Here is a 17,863-nt window from a genome sequence, read left to right on the forward strand (position 1 = left end):
CCAGCAGGAGCTACAGATTATAAAGGAGGCACCTCTTATGCCCCGTACACACGATCGAAAATTCAGACAAGAAAACCGTGGATTTTTTCTGACGGAATGATGGCTCAAACTTGTGTTCCATACACACGGTCACACAAATCTTGTCTGAAATTCCGACCGTCAAGAACGTGGTGATGTACAAGAAGTACGATGAGCCGAGATCAATGAAGTTCAAAAGGCAGTTGATAACAGGGTTCTGTGGGGGCCAAACCACCACTTTCAGGACTTGTTCTTTGTCACGCTAAAGATAGTTTTTAATAACATTGGCTGTATGTTTTGGGGTCATTGTCCTGCTGCAGAATAAATTTGGATTTTTAGCATTTTTAATATACAGCATTTTTTCACATCTCCCCAAAACTTTTGCATAGTACAGCCGTGGCCAAAAGTTTTAAGAATGACAGAAATATTAATTTTTACAAAGTCTGCTGCCTTAGTTTTTATGATGGCAATTTGCATTTACTCCAGAATGTTATGAAGAGTGATCAGATGAATTGCAATTAATTTCAAAGTGCCTCTTTGCCATGAAAATTAAATTATTTCCACAAAAAAATATTTTCACTGCATATGTGAAGAAGGCTTCAAGGTGCCCAAGAATGTCCAGCAAGGGCCAGGACCGTCTCGTACAGTTGATTCAGCTGTCGGATCGGAGCACCACCAGTGCAGAGCTTGTTCAGGAATGGCAGCAGGCAGGTGTGAGGACATCGGCACACACAGTGAAGAGAAGACTTTTGAAAGGATGGCCTGGTGTCAAAAAGGGCAGCAAAGAAGCCACTTCTCTCCAGGAAAAACATCAGGGACAGACTGATATTCTGCAAAAGGCACAGGAATTGGATTGCTGAAGACTGATGTAAAGTAATTTTCTCTGATGAATCCCCTTTCTGATTAATTAGGGCATCCCAAAAAAAAACTTGCTAGAGAAGTGAAGGTGAGCACTAGCATAACTTTTTTATCCTTGGGTGTAGAGATCCTTCAAACTTTCAACTGTACCTTTAAAACACATTTTTATGTCTGTACAGCAGCCACCGCTTCAGCATGTGCCTAGCCTGTCTAATTTGCAAATATACAGTGCCTTGCGAAAGTATTCGGCCCCCTTGAACTTTGCGACCTTTTGCCACATTTCAGGCTTTAAACATAAAGATATAAAACTGAATTTTTTTTTTTGAAGAATCAACAAGTGGGACACAATCATGAAGTGGAACGAAATTTATTGGATATTTCAAACTTTTTTAACAAATAAAAAACTGAAAAATTGGGCGTGCAAAATTATTCAGCCCTTTTACTTTCAGTGCAGCAAACTCTCTCCAGAAGTTCAGTGAGGATCTCTGAATGATCCAATGTTGACCTAAATGACTAATGATGATAAATAGAATCCACCTGTGTGTAATCAAGTCTCCGTATAAATGCACCTGCACTGTGATAGTCTCAGAGGTCTGTTTAAAGCGCAGAGAGCATCATGAAGAACAAGGAACACACCAGGCAGGTCCGAGATACTGTTATGGAGAAGTTTAAAGCCGGATTTGGATACAAAAAGATCTCCCAAGCTTTAAACATCCCAAGGAGCACTGTGCACGCGATAATATTGAAATGAAAGGAGTATCAGACCACTGCAAATCTACGAAGACCTGGCCGTCCCTCTAAACTTTCAGCTCATACAAGGAGAAGACTGATCAGAGATGCAGCCAAGAGGCCCATGATCACTCTGGATGAACTGCAGAGATCACCAGCTGAGGTGGGAGACTCTGTCCATAGGACAACAGTCGTGTACTGCACAAATCTGGCCTTTATGGAAGAGTGGCAAGAAGAAAGCCATTTCTTGTAGATATCCATAAAAAGTGTCATTTAAAGTTTGCCACAAGCCACCTGGGAGACACACCAAACATGTGGAAGAAGGTGCTCTGGTCAGATGAAACCAAAATCGAACTTTTTGGCAACAATGCAAAACATTATGTTTGGCATAAAAGCAACACAGCTCATCACCCTGAACACACCATCCCCACTGTCAAACATGGTGGTGGTAGCATCATAGTTTGAGCCTGCTTTTCTTCAGCAGGGACAGGGAAAATGGTTAAAATTGATGGGAAGATGGATGGAGCCAAATACAGGACCATTCTGGAAGAAAACCTGATGGAGTCTGCAAAAGACCTGAGACTGCGACGGTGATTTGTCTTCCAACAAGACAATGATCCAAAACATAAAGCAAAATCTACAATGGAATGGTTCACAAATAAACATATCCAGGTGTTAGAATGGCCAAGTCAAAGTCCAGACCTGAATCCAATCGAGAATCTGTGGAAAGAACTGAAAACTGCTGTTCACCAACACTCTCCATCCAACCTCACTGAGCTCAGGGGGTTTTGCAAGGAGGAATGGGCAAAAATTTCAGTCTCTCGATGTGCAAAACTGATAGAGACATACCCCAAGCGACTTACAGCTGTAATCGCAGCAAAAGGTGGCGCTACAAAGTATTAACTTAAGGGGGCTGAATAACTTTGCACGCCCAATTTTTCAGTTTTTTATTTGTTAAAAAAGTTTGAAATATCCAATAAATTTCGTTCCACTTCATGATTGTGTCCCACTTGTTGATTCTTCAACAAAAAAAAAACAGTTTTATATCTTTATGTTTGAAGCCTGAAATGTGGCAAAAGGTCGCAAAGTTCAAGGGGGCCGAATACTTTCGCAAGGCACTGTATCTTCCCACGAAGAGCCAAAAACTAATTATTTCTGCGAAACTATGAGTTTTAAGAAAACCAACCTACTGTTAACTAATGTAATTATTTTTTTTTAAACTAAGGGTTATAGAAAACTCGTTGTCAATCAAAGTTTTAATTATTTGTAATATAATTATAAACACAACCAGCAGCAAAATGTTTTAAATCTTCCCCACCCCTTTTAAAAGTTAGAAATTATATTTCAGTTGGCTTTTCACCATAAGTGGAGATCTCTTTCAGGGGACAAAGCCTGATAGCAAGATAATTGCTACAATAATTGTTCTTCAATAAATATCGGTTGTCTCAAGTTGGGACAATTTGCTGCTCTTTCTGCAGAAACCCCTTGACACACTGTATGTTTTGTCATCAATATATTATGTCATAAGTTTGTTTTAGTGCTAAAAATGTTATTGTTCAAGTGCAAATTCAGCACTAAGATTATGGCAATGGTAATGTTATACCCGGGGATTAAGTAATGTGTTTAGGGGGTTAGTGTGAGCGCTAAGAATTAGGAGTTTAGTTACAGTTTGTGTTTCCATTTTTCAGGGTGAGGGGTTAGGCTGAGATTTAGGTTTGGGCAAATGAATTTGTCTTAGTTTTTTGAGTATTTTTTCCTGCAAAGAAACTTCATATGCAACATATCTGCCAAAAACAATGGCAAAGAAAATGTATTCAAGTGCATTCTATCATTGCCAAAACTTTAGATGCCAAAACCCTTTGCACCAATACTTCCATGCCAAAAACAACCAATATCGAGAAGCCGAAAAGTCGACATACCATCTTAAACGCAATTGCTCTAGTGAGACCAGTGCCAGCTTAAGTATTACTAACACTACTCCAAACCTATTGCTTCAATGGAAATATGAATACAGTACATGAACTAAATGCATATTCATTGTATGTATAGACTCTTCTTTCTTAAACGATGGTAACAACCGTACCATGACTACGTTTATTCCTCCAACCAGTTACACTGCACAACTGTTTTGAAGAGTATGTATATTGGTGAATGTTCTAGGTGACTAATAGCTATGTCCTATAAACATTAGTTCAGAGAGAAGTACAGGGAACAGACAAACACCCAAAATACAGAAACCTTCAGGAGCCGATTTCTGTTTAGTGTAGCAAAATCAGTGGAAATGATTTCTGCTGGATGGCTATAGGTCACTGCCTTATTGCATACACCCATATGGATTTCCCAACTGATCATCACTGCGGTACAGATGCAACCTGAAATAAATCTGTCATTTTATAAATACAATAGGTAATTCCTCTTTGACCTATAGCAGGTATCTCCAAACTATGGCCCTCGAGCTGTTGCGGAACTATATGTCCCATGAGGCATTGTAAAACTCTGACATTCACAGACATGACTAGGCATGATGGGAATTGTAGTTCCTGAACAACTGGAGGGCTATAGTTTGGAGACCCCTGACCTATAGGAAGGCACATACTGCAGGGGGGCAATGGAAGCACTGAAAATCAATAACAGTTTGGATTGGGGGTTCAAGGAGCCCACAGCATAAAATACTGTATATAGGAAAGTATAGACACCTGAGTCTTCCTTCTATGAAATTTTTATGACAGCTTTGGAACTTTAGGTGACAGGTATACTTAAAGTATAAGGCTTGCATGAGAAGGATTATAGCAGTTAGGCCCCATACACACGAGAGGATTTATCCGCGGATAAATCCTCTCGAGGATTTCAGAAGATTTCTATGCGATGGCGTGTACACACCATCGCATTGAAATCCGCGCCGAAATCCTCTGGCGATGACGTGTCGCGCCGTCGCCGCGATTATGACGCGGCGACGGGCGCGACGCTGTCATATAAGGAATTCCACGCATGCGTCAAATCATTACGACGCGTGCGGGGAATCCCTTTGGACGGATGGATCCGGTGAGTCTGTACAGACGAGCGGATCCATCCTTTGGGATGGACTTCAGCAGATGGATTTGTTGAGCATGTCAGCAAATATTCATCTGCTGAAAATCCATCCCAGGGGAGATTTATCTGAGGATAAATATCCGAGGATTTCAGAAGATTTCTATGCGATGGCGTGTACACACCATCGCATTGAAATCCGCGCCGAAATCCTCTGGCGATGACGTGTCGCGCCGTCGCCGCGATTATGACGCGGCGACGGGCGCGACGCTGTCATATAAGGAATTCCACGCATGCGTCAAATCATTACGACGCGTGCGGGGAATCCCTTTGGACGGATGGATCCGGTGAGTCTGTACAGACGAGCGGATCCATCCTTTGGGATGGACTTCAGCAGATGGATTTGTTGAGCATGTCAGCAAATATTCATCTGCTGAAAATCCATCCCAGGGGAGATTTATCTGAGGATAAATATCCGCAGGAGTGTACACACTATAGAATCTATCCGCTGAAACCCATTTGATGGGATTTATCTGCGGATAGATTCTATGGTGTGTACGGGGCCTCAGTGTCGGTTCACACAGGGGCGGCTTCAAAATCGTCCGACTCTGAGCCACCCCATACAGCGCGACTTCAGCACGGCTTGCAAAACGACTTCTGTATTGAAGTCAATGCAAGCCACTCCAAAGTCGCCCCAAAGTAGTACAGGAGTCGCTCCTTTTAGAACGGTTCCATTGCAATGCATTAAGCATGACTTGTCAGGCGGCTAAGTCACCTGACAGGTCGCCCCTGTGTGAACTGGCACTAATAGCAGACTGTAATCTCAGACACCCCAACTGCAACACAACATCATTACAAACTGTCAAAATGTATCAAGAGAAAAATCTTTTTAAAAGAATGCATTACCTGCTTACTGATATTTTCTGCAAACCGCAGTGATTTATCCTTCAACAGGGATATGAGATCTTTATAAATTTCACTCTTTCTGTCATAGATAATTTCATCCTTATCCTTCATTTTACCCTGCAAAAAGAGTAATATGAGGAGGTGAGAGAACGGCTCATACAGCCATATTTTGCACTCCCAAAGAGAGATGTACACTTACCCCGTTTATAAAAGCACCTGAAGTGCTGCATGTCACACAGAATGGATCGGTGTCATGTGGCATTATCATTAAATAGCAGATTTCCCCAGAAGCCTGCCGCCATGGTGGAGTATGGCACCCATTAGAGAATTCATAATCTAGAAAGAATATACAATGCAGTTAAAGAACTGGCAAAAACACTGATATAAAAACTCTGCGGAGTAGCTTACACTTCATTGCAGTACTACTGTACAAACTTCCATTTCTGTGACTTCTGAGATGTCTTCTTTCATTGCTCCCTACTGTATAAATATTATTGTTAAAGTGGAGTTTCCATCCCAAATTTTTTTTTCATTATTGTGCTCATTAGACCTAAAAAAGTAAAAAAAAAAAAATGTTTTTTTTTACTCACCTGGAAATGCCTATTGCTATGCGGTCCCACAAAATCTGACTTTGAAAGCACCTAGGATTCTGACATCATCTCCCTCTAATGCTCCTGGGAAATGTGTGTCATCATTTCCCAGGATGCAGTGCGCTGTCCAATTATCACTCCCCATCCAAGATTTCCAGGAAGTAAGTGCTTGTGGGCTTCACAATGCCCACAAGCAAAATGACAACGGTGTAGACATAGTTTTATAAACTATCTTTTTTGAATATCTATGCGGATCGGTGGCGGATTGTAAAATAGTAAGTGACCAGATTTATATGATAAAAACGCATGATGAAAGGACATACATTTAAAAAATGCCAATTGTGGTTGGAACTCCGCTTTAAATTGATTGTCCTGTGTTTCTGCGGTTCAGCAAATGCACTAAAAAACACATAGATGTGAACCTCGTCTTAGGCTTTATTAGGACCTCAGAGGACAGTCTGAGTGGCACCGATCCACCTCTTCTAGGGTCCCTCAGTGGCGCTCCTGGCTCCTCCTCTTGAGTGCTCCCATGAAGAGCTGCTTTCCATGGGGGCACTCGTGTGGGCACGCTCCCGAGTCCTGCTGCTGCGTCCATTGACACAGCTAGCAAGACTCGGCCCCGCCCCCAGTGTCACTGAATATGACTAACAGCAGCAGGAGCTAATGGCTCCTGCTGCTATTAATCTATCCAATGAGGACCCGAGACAGCAGCTGGAGCTGCTGTGCTTGTCCCTGTCACTAAAACAATCGGGTTCAGGTAAGTAAAAGGTGTCTCTGGGGGGCTGCTGCACTACAGAAGGCTTTTAACCTTTATGCATAGATGCATTAAGGTGAAAAACCTTGGGAGTTTACAACCCCTTTAACACGTTCCCTACCGAGTCATTGTAAAATGATGTCGGCGGGAACCCTCCCTCCCTCAGAGTGGACGTCATATGACGTCCTTGCATTCCTGGATGGTTAGGGGGCGCGCAATGTCCGCCGGGTCTGTGTAAACACACAGATCCATGTCCTGTCAGCGGTGAGGAGACAGATGTGTGTTCCCAGTACAGAGGAACACACATCGGTCTCCTCCCCTTGGGAGTCCCCCTCCCCCTACAGTTAGAACACACTTTAGGGAACATATTAACCCCTTCCTCGCCCCCTAGTGTTAACCCCTTCCCTGCCAGTCACATTTACACAGTAATCAGTGCAGTTGTATAGCACTAATCGCTGTATAAATGTGAATGGCCCCAAAAATGTGTCAAAAGTGTCCGATATGTCCGCCGCAATGTCACGGTCACAATAAAAATTGCAGATCGCCGCCATTACTAGTAAAAAAATAAAAATGCCATAATTCTATTCCCTATTTTGTAGATGCTAGCGCTTTTGTGCAAACCGATCAAATACGCTTATTGCGATTTTTTTTACCAAAAATATGTAGAAGAATACGTATTGGTCTAAACAGAGGGAAAAAAAAATGATGATATTTATTAAATCAAAAAGTAAAAGATATTGGGCCGGATTCAGATACCTCCGCGTATCTGTCCGGCCGGCGTAACGTATCTCCGGCGATCCACGAACGTACGAGCGGCCGTCGCATTTTATTTACGTTGTTTCCGTTCGTCTTTTTTCGGCGTATAGTTAAAGCTGCTATTTGGTGGCGTACTCAATGTTAAGTATGGCCGTCGTTCCCGCGTCGAATTTGAAAATATTTTAATTTGTTTGCGTAAGTCGTCCGTGAATGTGGCTGGACGTAATTTACGTCCACGTCAAAACAATGACGTCCTTGCGACGTCATTTAGCGCAATGCACGGCGGGAAATTTAGGAACGGTGCATGCGCTGTTCGTTCGGCACGGGGACGCGATTCATTTAAATGAAACACGCCCCCTACTCGCCTATTTGAATTGCGCGCCGTTACGCCACGAGAGATACACTACGCCGCCGTAACTTACGGCGCAAATTCTTTGTGGATTCAAAGCTAAAAAAAGTAAGTTACAGCGGCGTAGCGTATCTCACATACGCTGCGCCCATGCAATTGTTTGTGAATCTGCCCCTTAGTCCTTTGCTGTGTTCTGATATCTCAGTGTAAAGTGCTGCTACTAATGCAGCCCAGTCCTGCCCTATTGTTGTGTACAGATGACTCACCTTCAGACCCTGTGTTTACATACAAATAACCATAATTGATATGTAAATAACATGAGCATTCATATGTAAATATTTGCAGCATTCATATGTAAATAATTGAGGCCGACAGCATTCATATGTAGATCATGCCCCTCTGCAGTGAAGAGATGATGTGCTGTAACCTCTAGCAACCAATCAGTGAGCAGTATTACTGTACAGTAATTTCTTGCAACCAATCAACAAGAAGAAATCATGTGCTGTAACCTCTAGCAACTAAAAAGTGAGCCATAACGTGTGCTGTAACCTCTAGCAACCAATCACAATCACTGCCTGATCTGATACAGTAAACTGATTTTAAAGGAGTTGTAAAGGAATTTTTTTTTTTTTTTTGCTGAAATGACTGTTTACAGGGTATAGAGACATAGGGCCAGATTCAGAGAGACTTACGCCGACGTATCAGTAGATACGCCGTCGTAAGTCTGAAAATGTGCCGTCGTATGTATGCGCTCATTCTTAAAATGAGCTACGCCTGAATGTTGCCAAGATACGACCGACGTAAGTCTCCTACGCCGTCGTATCTTGGGTGCATATTTACGCTGGCCGCAAGGGGCACTTACATTGATTTACGCGTTGAATATGTAAATAAGCAAGATACGGCGATTCACGAACGTACGTACGCCCGTCGCAGTAAGCTACGCCGTTTACGTAAGACATACGCCGGCATAAAGATAAAACACCTCTATAGGTGGCGCAGCCCATGCAAGGTATGGACGTTGGAACTGCCGTCAGATTTTACGTTGTTTACGTAAGTCGTACATGAATGGGGCTGGGCGTAAGTTAGGTTCACGTCGTACGCATTGAGCCGTCGTATCGTAGGGATTATTTGCGACGTGATTCTGAGCATGCGCGCACATGCGCCGTACCAACGGCCCTTCATTTACATGGGGTCACGGTTAATTTACATGTAGTACGCCCACTACCTGCCTAATTTGAATTAGGCGGGGTTACGCCGGCCCATTTTCGCTACGCCGACGTGACTTATGGAGTAAGTGCTTTGTGAATACTGGCCTTGCCTCACTATGTTACGTCTGCGTAGTGCAAATGGGATGCGCTACGCCGGCCAAAAGATGCACCCAGGTACGTGAATCTAGCCCATAATAGTTAACTGATTCCTTTTAAAATAGATAAAAATCAATCATATAATATACCTGCAGTTTCTAGTTTCGTTTTTGCATGTTGTTTCCTGCTTCTGTGATGTACAGAGCCACAGAGCCAATACAGGGCAGTGATGGTTTGGAAAACGAAACTGATTGGTGCTGTGGGGTTTTAGACACACAGTAATCACACCTCCTTGATTAGTGACCATAGAGAGAAATCTCCCAGTACTGTGGTCATCAGGAAACAGACAACCAGGAAGTGTGGAGATCAGAGAAGAATTACAGCAACTTGAGAGCAAAAACGAACAATGAGGACATGAAAACAGCACTGCATTAAGGTAAAGGAAGCTATTAAGATAAAAAAAAATTCCTTTACAAACCCTTTAAGCCTAGCTGACATTTATTGTATGTCTCAGAGCAAGTGGAGAGCAAAATTGCACGAGGGGCCCAAAGAAAATGTTTGTCCAATCAACATTAAAGACAGCCCTGAAGATATGTATGAGCTATAATCGTTGGGGGAAGAAAGGAGGTGCACAAGCATAAGCGCACTAAAAGTAAACTATAAAATTAAGAGACTTGTGTTGCAATTATATGTTGAATCATTTTTTTAGACTACATAATATAACTTAAAATAAGATTTGTAAATGATAAAAAATATTTTTTGTTGGTGTACATATGATTTAGTGGCACCATTAAAGTCTCATGTGGTAAAAGGCACACCTATAGCTATTATTTTTTTTCCTTTTTCACCAAAACAGGAGTTCTTCAAATTGAAACTTTGAAAAGTAGCTACAATGCAGATCTGCACACAAGTCTAATTAAAACAAATCAACTTTGTATGCTAAATTGTTCTATAAGGCTAAATAAAATACATATTACGAACCTGATGTGTACTCTATTGATTTCAGCACAGATCTTTCCTCATTTTTGCAGAAACGTTGAATCAAATCAATCTCGTTCTTCACTGCAGCAGGAGTTACTTTTACTTCTCTAAAAGAAAAGTCGACAGACAATGATCACCCAGATAACAAAAATATATTGGTACTGCACCAACTTGCACTGTCTTAATCCATACTGCACACTGGCAAGCCTTTTCTACAGCCCCAGAAGAAGTAGATCACAAATCAGCAGCTACAGAATGGCAGAAAATGAGGTCAATCCTTATTCACCCATCATCACAAAAGATGGCAATAATCTGGTGCTTCATGGATCTCAATTACATGATTTGAAAAAAATCCAGAGGCAGGACCAAGAGGTTGCTCTCTTCGTTGGTATTGATGAATACCGTTTTGTTTCAAATTTGGAGTGTTGTGTTTCTGATTTAATGTTCATATACACAATTAAACATAGAGGACCACTTTAGTGAAAATATGGTATTCTGGTAACTGTTTGGGGCGAATACCTGTATATAGAGTATTTACTATCTGGGTCCCTCACTTCTTTCTTATCTCTATCATGGTCGGACCATGACCCAATGGTAATTTGCTGCTGTTCCCTGCAAGTGAAGCCCTTCTATCCCTCTTGGCCCTTCAATGATTAACCGCTGTCCATCCCTGAGGTCCTTGATTAACACAAATCACTTTCTTGCGAATACTTCCCACCCAAGTATCTTCCCCGGTGACTCTATGGGAAGCATATAAAGCTGTACTTAAGGGGCACAGAACACAAATTTATTTTCTCTGCAAAAGGAAGATGGATAAACAGAAAGTGGAATTTGGAATTGGAATTAGATTGCGCTCTAAAAACAGCATAAACTTAGTCCTACTACAAGCACCTGCACACTCCTTAAAGGGGTTGTAAAGGTAAAAAAAAATCCCCTAAATAGCTTCCTTTACCTTAGTGCAGTCCTCCTTCACTTACCTCATCCTTCCATTTTGCTTTTACATGTCCTTATTTCTTCTGAGAAATCCTCACTTCCTGTTCTTCTGTCTGTAACTCCACACAGTAATGCAAGGCTTTCTCCCTGGCGTGGAGTGTTGCGCTCCCCCCTCGCTTGAGGGGGCGAGCAGGAGAGTCAGGACGCTCTCTACATTGCAGATAGAGAAAGGAGCTGTGTGTTAGTGGGCGTCCTGACTCTCCTGCTCGCCCCCTCAAGGGAGGGGGCGAGCGCAACACTCCACACCAGGGAGAAAGCCTTGCATTACTGTGTGGAGACAGAAGAACAGGAAGTGACGATTTCTCAAAAGAAATAAGGACATTTAAAAGCAAAATTGAAGGATGAGGTAAGTGAAGGAGGACTGCACTAAGGTAATGGAAGCTATTTAGGGATTTTTTTTTTTTTTTACCTTTACAACCCCTTTAACAAAGCCAAAACAGAACTGAACTTACGTTTAACTGATGAAAAAGAAATGTTTAAATGATACAGCAGATAAACAACTGGTGGACAAAACAAAAATTCTATGCACAAAGTAAAAAACTTAGCACAATGCTTTTAAAACGAATGCAAATTTCCTCTCTTTCTTCGCACAGCTCACAAGAGACTAAATTAGCAATCCAGTTGATACACTTTGTAAGTTCCAATGGCATTTATCCCATTAATGTGCCTTCCTCTTTCTTGGTAGCCAAAGCAATGCAATTTTTTCAGTGCTTCCAACTGCCATTTGAGTGAGTCCATCTATTCACAGGCACAAATTTGCAGCCACACACCATAAAATAATCATAAAAAATGACACACATAAAATAATGGTGACATCATCCTGAATACCTCCTCTCTGCATATATGCTTGCCAAATCTTCTTAGCGCCCTGACAGACTAAAGCCTTGAATATCACTTTTAACTCTCCTATCCATTCCCAGATAAAGGAAAACTACCATTTTACCTGACCTTCCACATGATCCACAACTTATCCTCTCTTGACTCCATGTATGCACCAAACTACCAGGGCATGGCTTAAGAGCACGTGAACACATTGATTGGCTTTCATGGCGGTCCCGTGATCCAAAAACTTTCGGTTAGGCTCCGGTAACTGTGTTGGGAGTGTGCACCACGTGCGCTCTCAGCACAGCTGTATTGACAGCAATTCACGCAAATATGCGGCCTCTCAGCACTAAGGACCAGGCACCAAGGGGGCCGCATATTTGCGTACAAACGGCGCCAAGGGATTACCATTATGCACTGCTCTTCAAACCCAATTTATAATTTCATTTGGCTTACCCCGAACCTGTGCCCTCCTATCGATGATTCTAACTTACAACACTCCCTGAAACAATGGGACTTAGTTAAGCATAATGCTGCATATACACGGTCGTTTTTCGGCATTAAAAAAAAAAAAAATTTCAGCATGTCCAAAAAACGAAATTTTTCCAACGTCATCATTAAAAACGATGTTGCCCACACACCATCGTTTTAGAAAAATTATGAACAAAGCGCGGTGACGTACAACACGTACGACGGCACTCTAAAGGGGAAGTTCTATTCGCCTTTGGGCTGCTTTTAGCTGATTCCTTGTTAGTAAAAGACGATTTGCACTTTTTTGTCTGTTACAGCGTGATGAATGTGCTTACTCCATTATGAATGGTAGTTTTACCAGAACAAGTGCTCTCGTCTCATAACTTGCTTCTGGACATGCGCGGGTTTAAAACGTTGTTTTTGCCCACACACGATAATTTTTTACAACACGAAAAACGACATTTTGAAAAACGACATGAAAAAATGCAGCATGTTCGATTATTTTTTTTGTCTTTTTTCAGAAGCCGAAAAAAGACGTGAAGCCCACAAACGATCATTTTAAACGACGTTTTAAAAAACGTAATTTTTTTTCATGCTGAAAAACGACCGTGTGTACGCGGCATAAGGCTTGTTGATCTCTTATCTTCCTCTCTTGGGTGTTCTCCATAATTCTATGTTTATCCCAGCGTTTGACAAACCTTCAGTCTTCACCTGGTGGTCAACAAAGGTGTGAAATATGTGCATGAACTGATATATCAGATGGAGTTAAATTGCTTTCCTTTCTTCAGGAACATTGGCAACACCCCCACTCCAAATCTTTTTGCTTGCTTCAGATCTTTCACTAGTAGTAGTTGGTCTTTCCTCAATCTTGTGAGTAGCACTGCGTGTAATATGAAGCCGGCTGATGGCAGTTTTCTACTGTTTTCTCTTGATTATGTAAGTTGTATGCTATACTATGGGGGGTTATTTACGAAAGGCAAATCCACTTTGCACTACAAATGCAAACTACAAGTGCAAAGTCACTTGAAATTGCACTGAAAGTGCACTTGGAGGTGCAGTCGCTGTAAATCTGAGGGGTAGATCTAAAATGAGGGGAAGCTCTGCTAATTTTATCATCCAATCATGTGCAAGCAAAAATGCTGTTTTTTATTTTTCTTGCATATCCACCGCGGATCTACAGCGACTGCACTTCCAAGTGCACTTTCAGTGCATTTTGAAGTGCACTTTGCACTTGTAGTTTGCACTTTTAGTGCAAACTGGATTTGCCTTTTGTAAATAACCCCTTATGTCTTGTTTGTACTTTTGTACTACCTTTTTCTACTAGGCAATTTGTGTATTATATAATTTGAAGCTTTATTACTGTGTTTATCACAGGATTTATCTCTGAAAAACCCAATAAAACTTTTGTGAAAGAAAGGAAGCCTGAAACACAAAAAACATGAACGCTGACATAACCAAATTTTTCTTTTGAAAATGCTAGTTGCCTGACTGCCATTCTGAACCTCTTGCGTTACTAACCTAGCATGAGCAGGCACATAATGACTTCTTCTATACAGATTTCTTGATCTGCATACTTGTTTTAGGTCAGTTAATTCCAGCATTGAAGCCAGAAAATCAGCAGAACAGCCATGCAGCTAGCAGTTATAGAAGTTTAACAAAGGCACCATATGTATTTATCTAATTACATGCTTTTTTTTTAACACAATTGGATCCAATAGGGCTCTGGTGCCCAACCTGCAGCCCTTTAGTATATGATGTGCAGCCTCTGGACCTCAACAGTCTGTAGTGGGAACACCGATTAGGGTAATAACATTGGGCCAGATTCACAAAAGGGATACGCCGTCGTATCCCTGTTTCTATCTATGCGGCTGATTCATAGAACCAGTTACGCATAGATATCCCTAAGATCCGACAGGTGTAATTGTTTTACACTGTCGGATCTTAGTATGCAGTACCGCGGCTGCCGCTGAGGGGAGTTCTCGTCGTAAACAGGCGTCGGGTATGCAAAAGTGTTAGTTTGCCGCCGCAAAGATAGGGTACCTTTTACAAAGTGTAAAGTTAGTACACCATGTAAAAGTGTACCCGTCTTTCCCGCGTCGCTGTCAATTTTTTTTTTTTAAAAAAACATTTTCCGGCGCAACTCCTTTTTTCCCGCCGCAAATTTCCAGGTAAGTGCTTTGTGGATCGGGCACTAACTTGGAAAAATTGCGGCGGTGTAACTTAAATCGGAAAAATTAAGTTGCGCCCGGGCTACGTGAATCTGGCCCATTGATCTCAACTAGCCTCATGTAACATGTTCCCAGTTTCATATTGTCTTCTGCAGAATATCCCCAACCAAAAACGTAGCACATCCACACTCTCTGATATTCATTTTCTCTATTGGGTCTCCAGTTTCTGACAGTCCTCTTAAGCATTGCATATACTGAACATCACGTGTGGCTCTTTGGTGATGATTGGGGTTAGACAAGCGTCTGGCTTTTTCTACTAGAATAATCATGAGCTTGAAGCTCTCTACAACCACATTCACATTCTCTGAGCCACTGGCACCGGCTCTCCCACTCCCCACTGCCACTAGTGCTTCCCCTGTCAATAACACAGGACTGAAGCCCTGTACACACGGGCGAGAATCCCGTTGAATAAAAACCGTTGGTTTTCTCGACGAGATTCCTGGCAAGATTTTCTTGCCAAGCCCTGTGTACAGACGCACATTGAAAAGAACCACCGTTCTTTTGAATGGCAAGAACATGGTGACCTCATCGACTACGACGAGCATGAGCTTGTCGCCGCCATCTTGCTTCACCCTATCTATGCCTTGGAAGCTACCGTGCCTGCGTCGAAGTCTCATCGAGCATGCAAGGGTTTCCATAGAGGCAGGTAAGCAGACACACGCCGGGGTTTCTCGGCAGTAAAACACTGTTGAGAATCCCGACTAGAAAATTGAGAAGCCCGACGAGAAAATAGAGAGCAGGTTCTCGACAAAAAACCATACACACGAACGGTTTTCTCAGCAAAAAGCTCTGCCAGCAGTTTTCTTGCTGTTTCTTGCCGAGAAAACCGTGTGTGTGTACGAGGCCTAAAGGTGTGATCCAGGAGAATGTTACCAAAGTACCCTGCCCACAGTTCACTCAGTACAGTCCTGAAATTATTGCATCCTATTGTCTCTTTCTTTCTACACAGTGCTAGGAAACTCAAACGTTCTATGCAACAAAATACACACCGTATAGCATACTCGGAATTCCACAAATTTCTAAAATCCCATTTCAGAAATAAAAATATCACAAAAAACACACACACACATTCAAATGTAGTAACATTCCATATCAAATAGCAAAAGTAGAAATGTTAGTATGTGATGAAGTGGGTATAAGTCTAAAGTGCTGAAGACAGGAGGTCTTTCCTGGCAGTGGAAAGTGATATCCCGTCCTTGGCTCGCAGTTGAGCTGAGTTCCTTTGACTGGCGCTCTAGCCAAACCAATGTGGGAATGGTGTGGAGCTTACGATCTTTAGACACTGATAACTACCAGGATTCAAAGATGTTCAAATGTTCTGTTATGAAACCACTAACCACAAGATGTCCCAATAAGTGAAACTGCTGCCTTAGGCCTTGTGTGGCACACACTTAGTAGATACAGTTGGTGGGTGTTGATTTAACAACTGGAAATAGAGTCTTTTTTTAGCAACTGGCAATTGACTGGACGTCAACTAAAATATTTTATATCTTAACCAGAAATATAAAACACATGTACACAGTTTGCATCCCGCAGAAGAGTTGGAAAACAACTTTTTGTTCCACTTCAATTAGGTCTGCCTGCTTCTATGTTTTTAAATCAATAAATGTAATGATTTTCATATCTTTCACCTTCCCGTCATTATATTTTCCTAACACATAAAAAGCAGATGTTGCTGCTCATTAAAAGGGGAAAGGGTTGAACTGATAGACTGGAAAGATCGTAGTTTGTAAATGTACTTACTGTGAAATGAGTTTTAAAGAGCTGTTAAGCAGCTGCATATCAAGTTGCTGGAGCAGCAGGAAAATATTCATCTTAAGTTTAGCCTCATCATCCTCGTCCTGACGCATTTTATCCAACAATCGCAGCATAGACAGGTCCTCACCTTCCACTGTAGCGAAAGCAGCACCAAGGATTTTCACTATAGGGTCTCTATTAGCTGGAAATACAAAGAGGAATATTAAAGGGAAACTATATTGCCTTTGGATCCATGTTGTTAATAGATTTAGATAGTAGATATAAAAAAGTAATAAAAAGTTTTTAATGCCTCGTCCCCGGGAGCACAGGAAGTCAAAGGTATATGCTGCTGGGGAGCAGGGGGCACTTAAAGTGATTGTAAAGGCTTGTATTTTTATTTTTTTACTTACCTCCTCTGTGCAGTTGGTTTTGCACAGAGCAGCCCTGATCCTCCTCTTCTCGGGTCCCGTTTTGCTGTTCTTGGCCCCTCCCTCCTTTTGAGTGCCCCCGCAGTCAGCAGCTTCCTATGGAGGCACTGGAGCCGAGTCACGACACCATGTGTCCATTCACACACGGAGCCACAATCCGGCCCCGCCCCCTCTTTCCCCTGATTGGCCGACTGACTTTGATTGACAGCCACGGGAGCCAATGGCACCGCTGCTGTGTCTCAGCCAAACAGGAGGAGTGTCCTGGACGGCTTAGACATTTGTGGACATCGCTGGAGAGCGATGGGGCTCAGGTAAGTATTTAGGGGGTGCTGGGGTGGCTGCTAAACACAGAATGATTTTTATCTTAATGCATAGAATTCATTAAGATAAAAAAAAACTTCTGCCTATACAACTCCTTTAAAGCAAAGCAATAGTTTGCTCCACATTACATTACTTTACAGAAACAAACAATTTATATATGTTTTTATTCTTCTCTGTATAAATATACTGTATATATATATATATCTATATAGTTATATATATTATCTTAATTTTAGAAATAAACCACTATGGGTTTTCTAGCAAAGTCCCCACAGCAGGCACTAATATCTTAGAGAAAGACATACAGAGTGAGAGGATGGTAAAGTTGCTTACTTGTGCCAGTAAATTTTAATCTTAAGCTACTGAGCTCTGTCAAATATTTGCAACGGGTTTCTACTCATTGCAAATATTTATTGACAGAGCTCAGTAGCTCAATATGAAATATGTAGTATTCTACTCTTCACGGTTTCTTCTCTCTAGAAGAAACTGTGAAGAGTAGAATACAACATATTTCATATTTACATTACCTGACTTAAAATAGAAAATAGGTACAAAACCGCTAGACATTCTACGTGATTGAATGTTTCTCCC

The 17,863-nt window shown here is 41.8% G+C and overlaps 1 protein-coding gene across 2 annotated transcripts in view; it reads right to left on the reverse strand.

The window, feature by feature from the left end:
• ODAD2 (outer dynein arm docking complex subunit 2) overlaps positions 1-17,863 on the reverse strand; it is a 234,072-nt gene that overhangs the window by 199,324 nt on the left and 16,885 nt on the right. For both annotated transcript variants that reach the window (XM_040352587.1, XM_040352586.1), the window contains exons 5-8: positions 16,530-16,725; positions 10,273-10,379; positions 5,738-5,874; positions 5,539-5,655 (exon numbers count right to left, since the gene is read on the reverse strand). In XM_040352587.1, coding sequence (XP_040208521.1) covers positions 5,539-5,655; positions 5,738-5,874; positions 10,273-10,379; positions 16,530-16,725 — 557 coding nt within the window. The remainder of the gene's footprint in view (positions 1-5,538; positions 5,656-5,737; positions 5,875-10,272; positions 10,380-16,529; positions 16,726-17,863) is intronic.

The sequence above is a fragment of the Rana temporaria genome, chromosome 5 (assembly GCF_905171775.1).
Source record: "Rana temporaria chromosome 5, aRanTem1.1, whole genome shotgun sequence".
In the NCBI taxonomy this organism is placed as follows: Eukaryota; Metazoa; Chordata; class Amphibia; order Anura; family Ranidae; genus Rana; species Rana temporaria.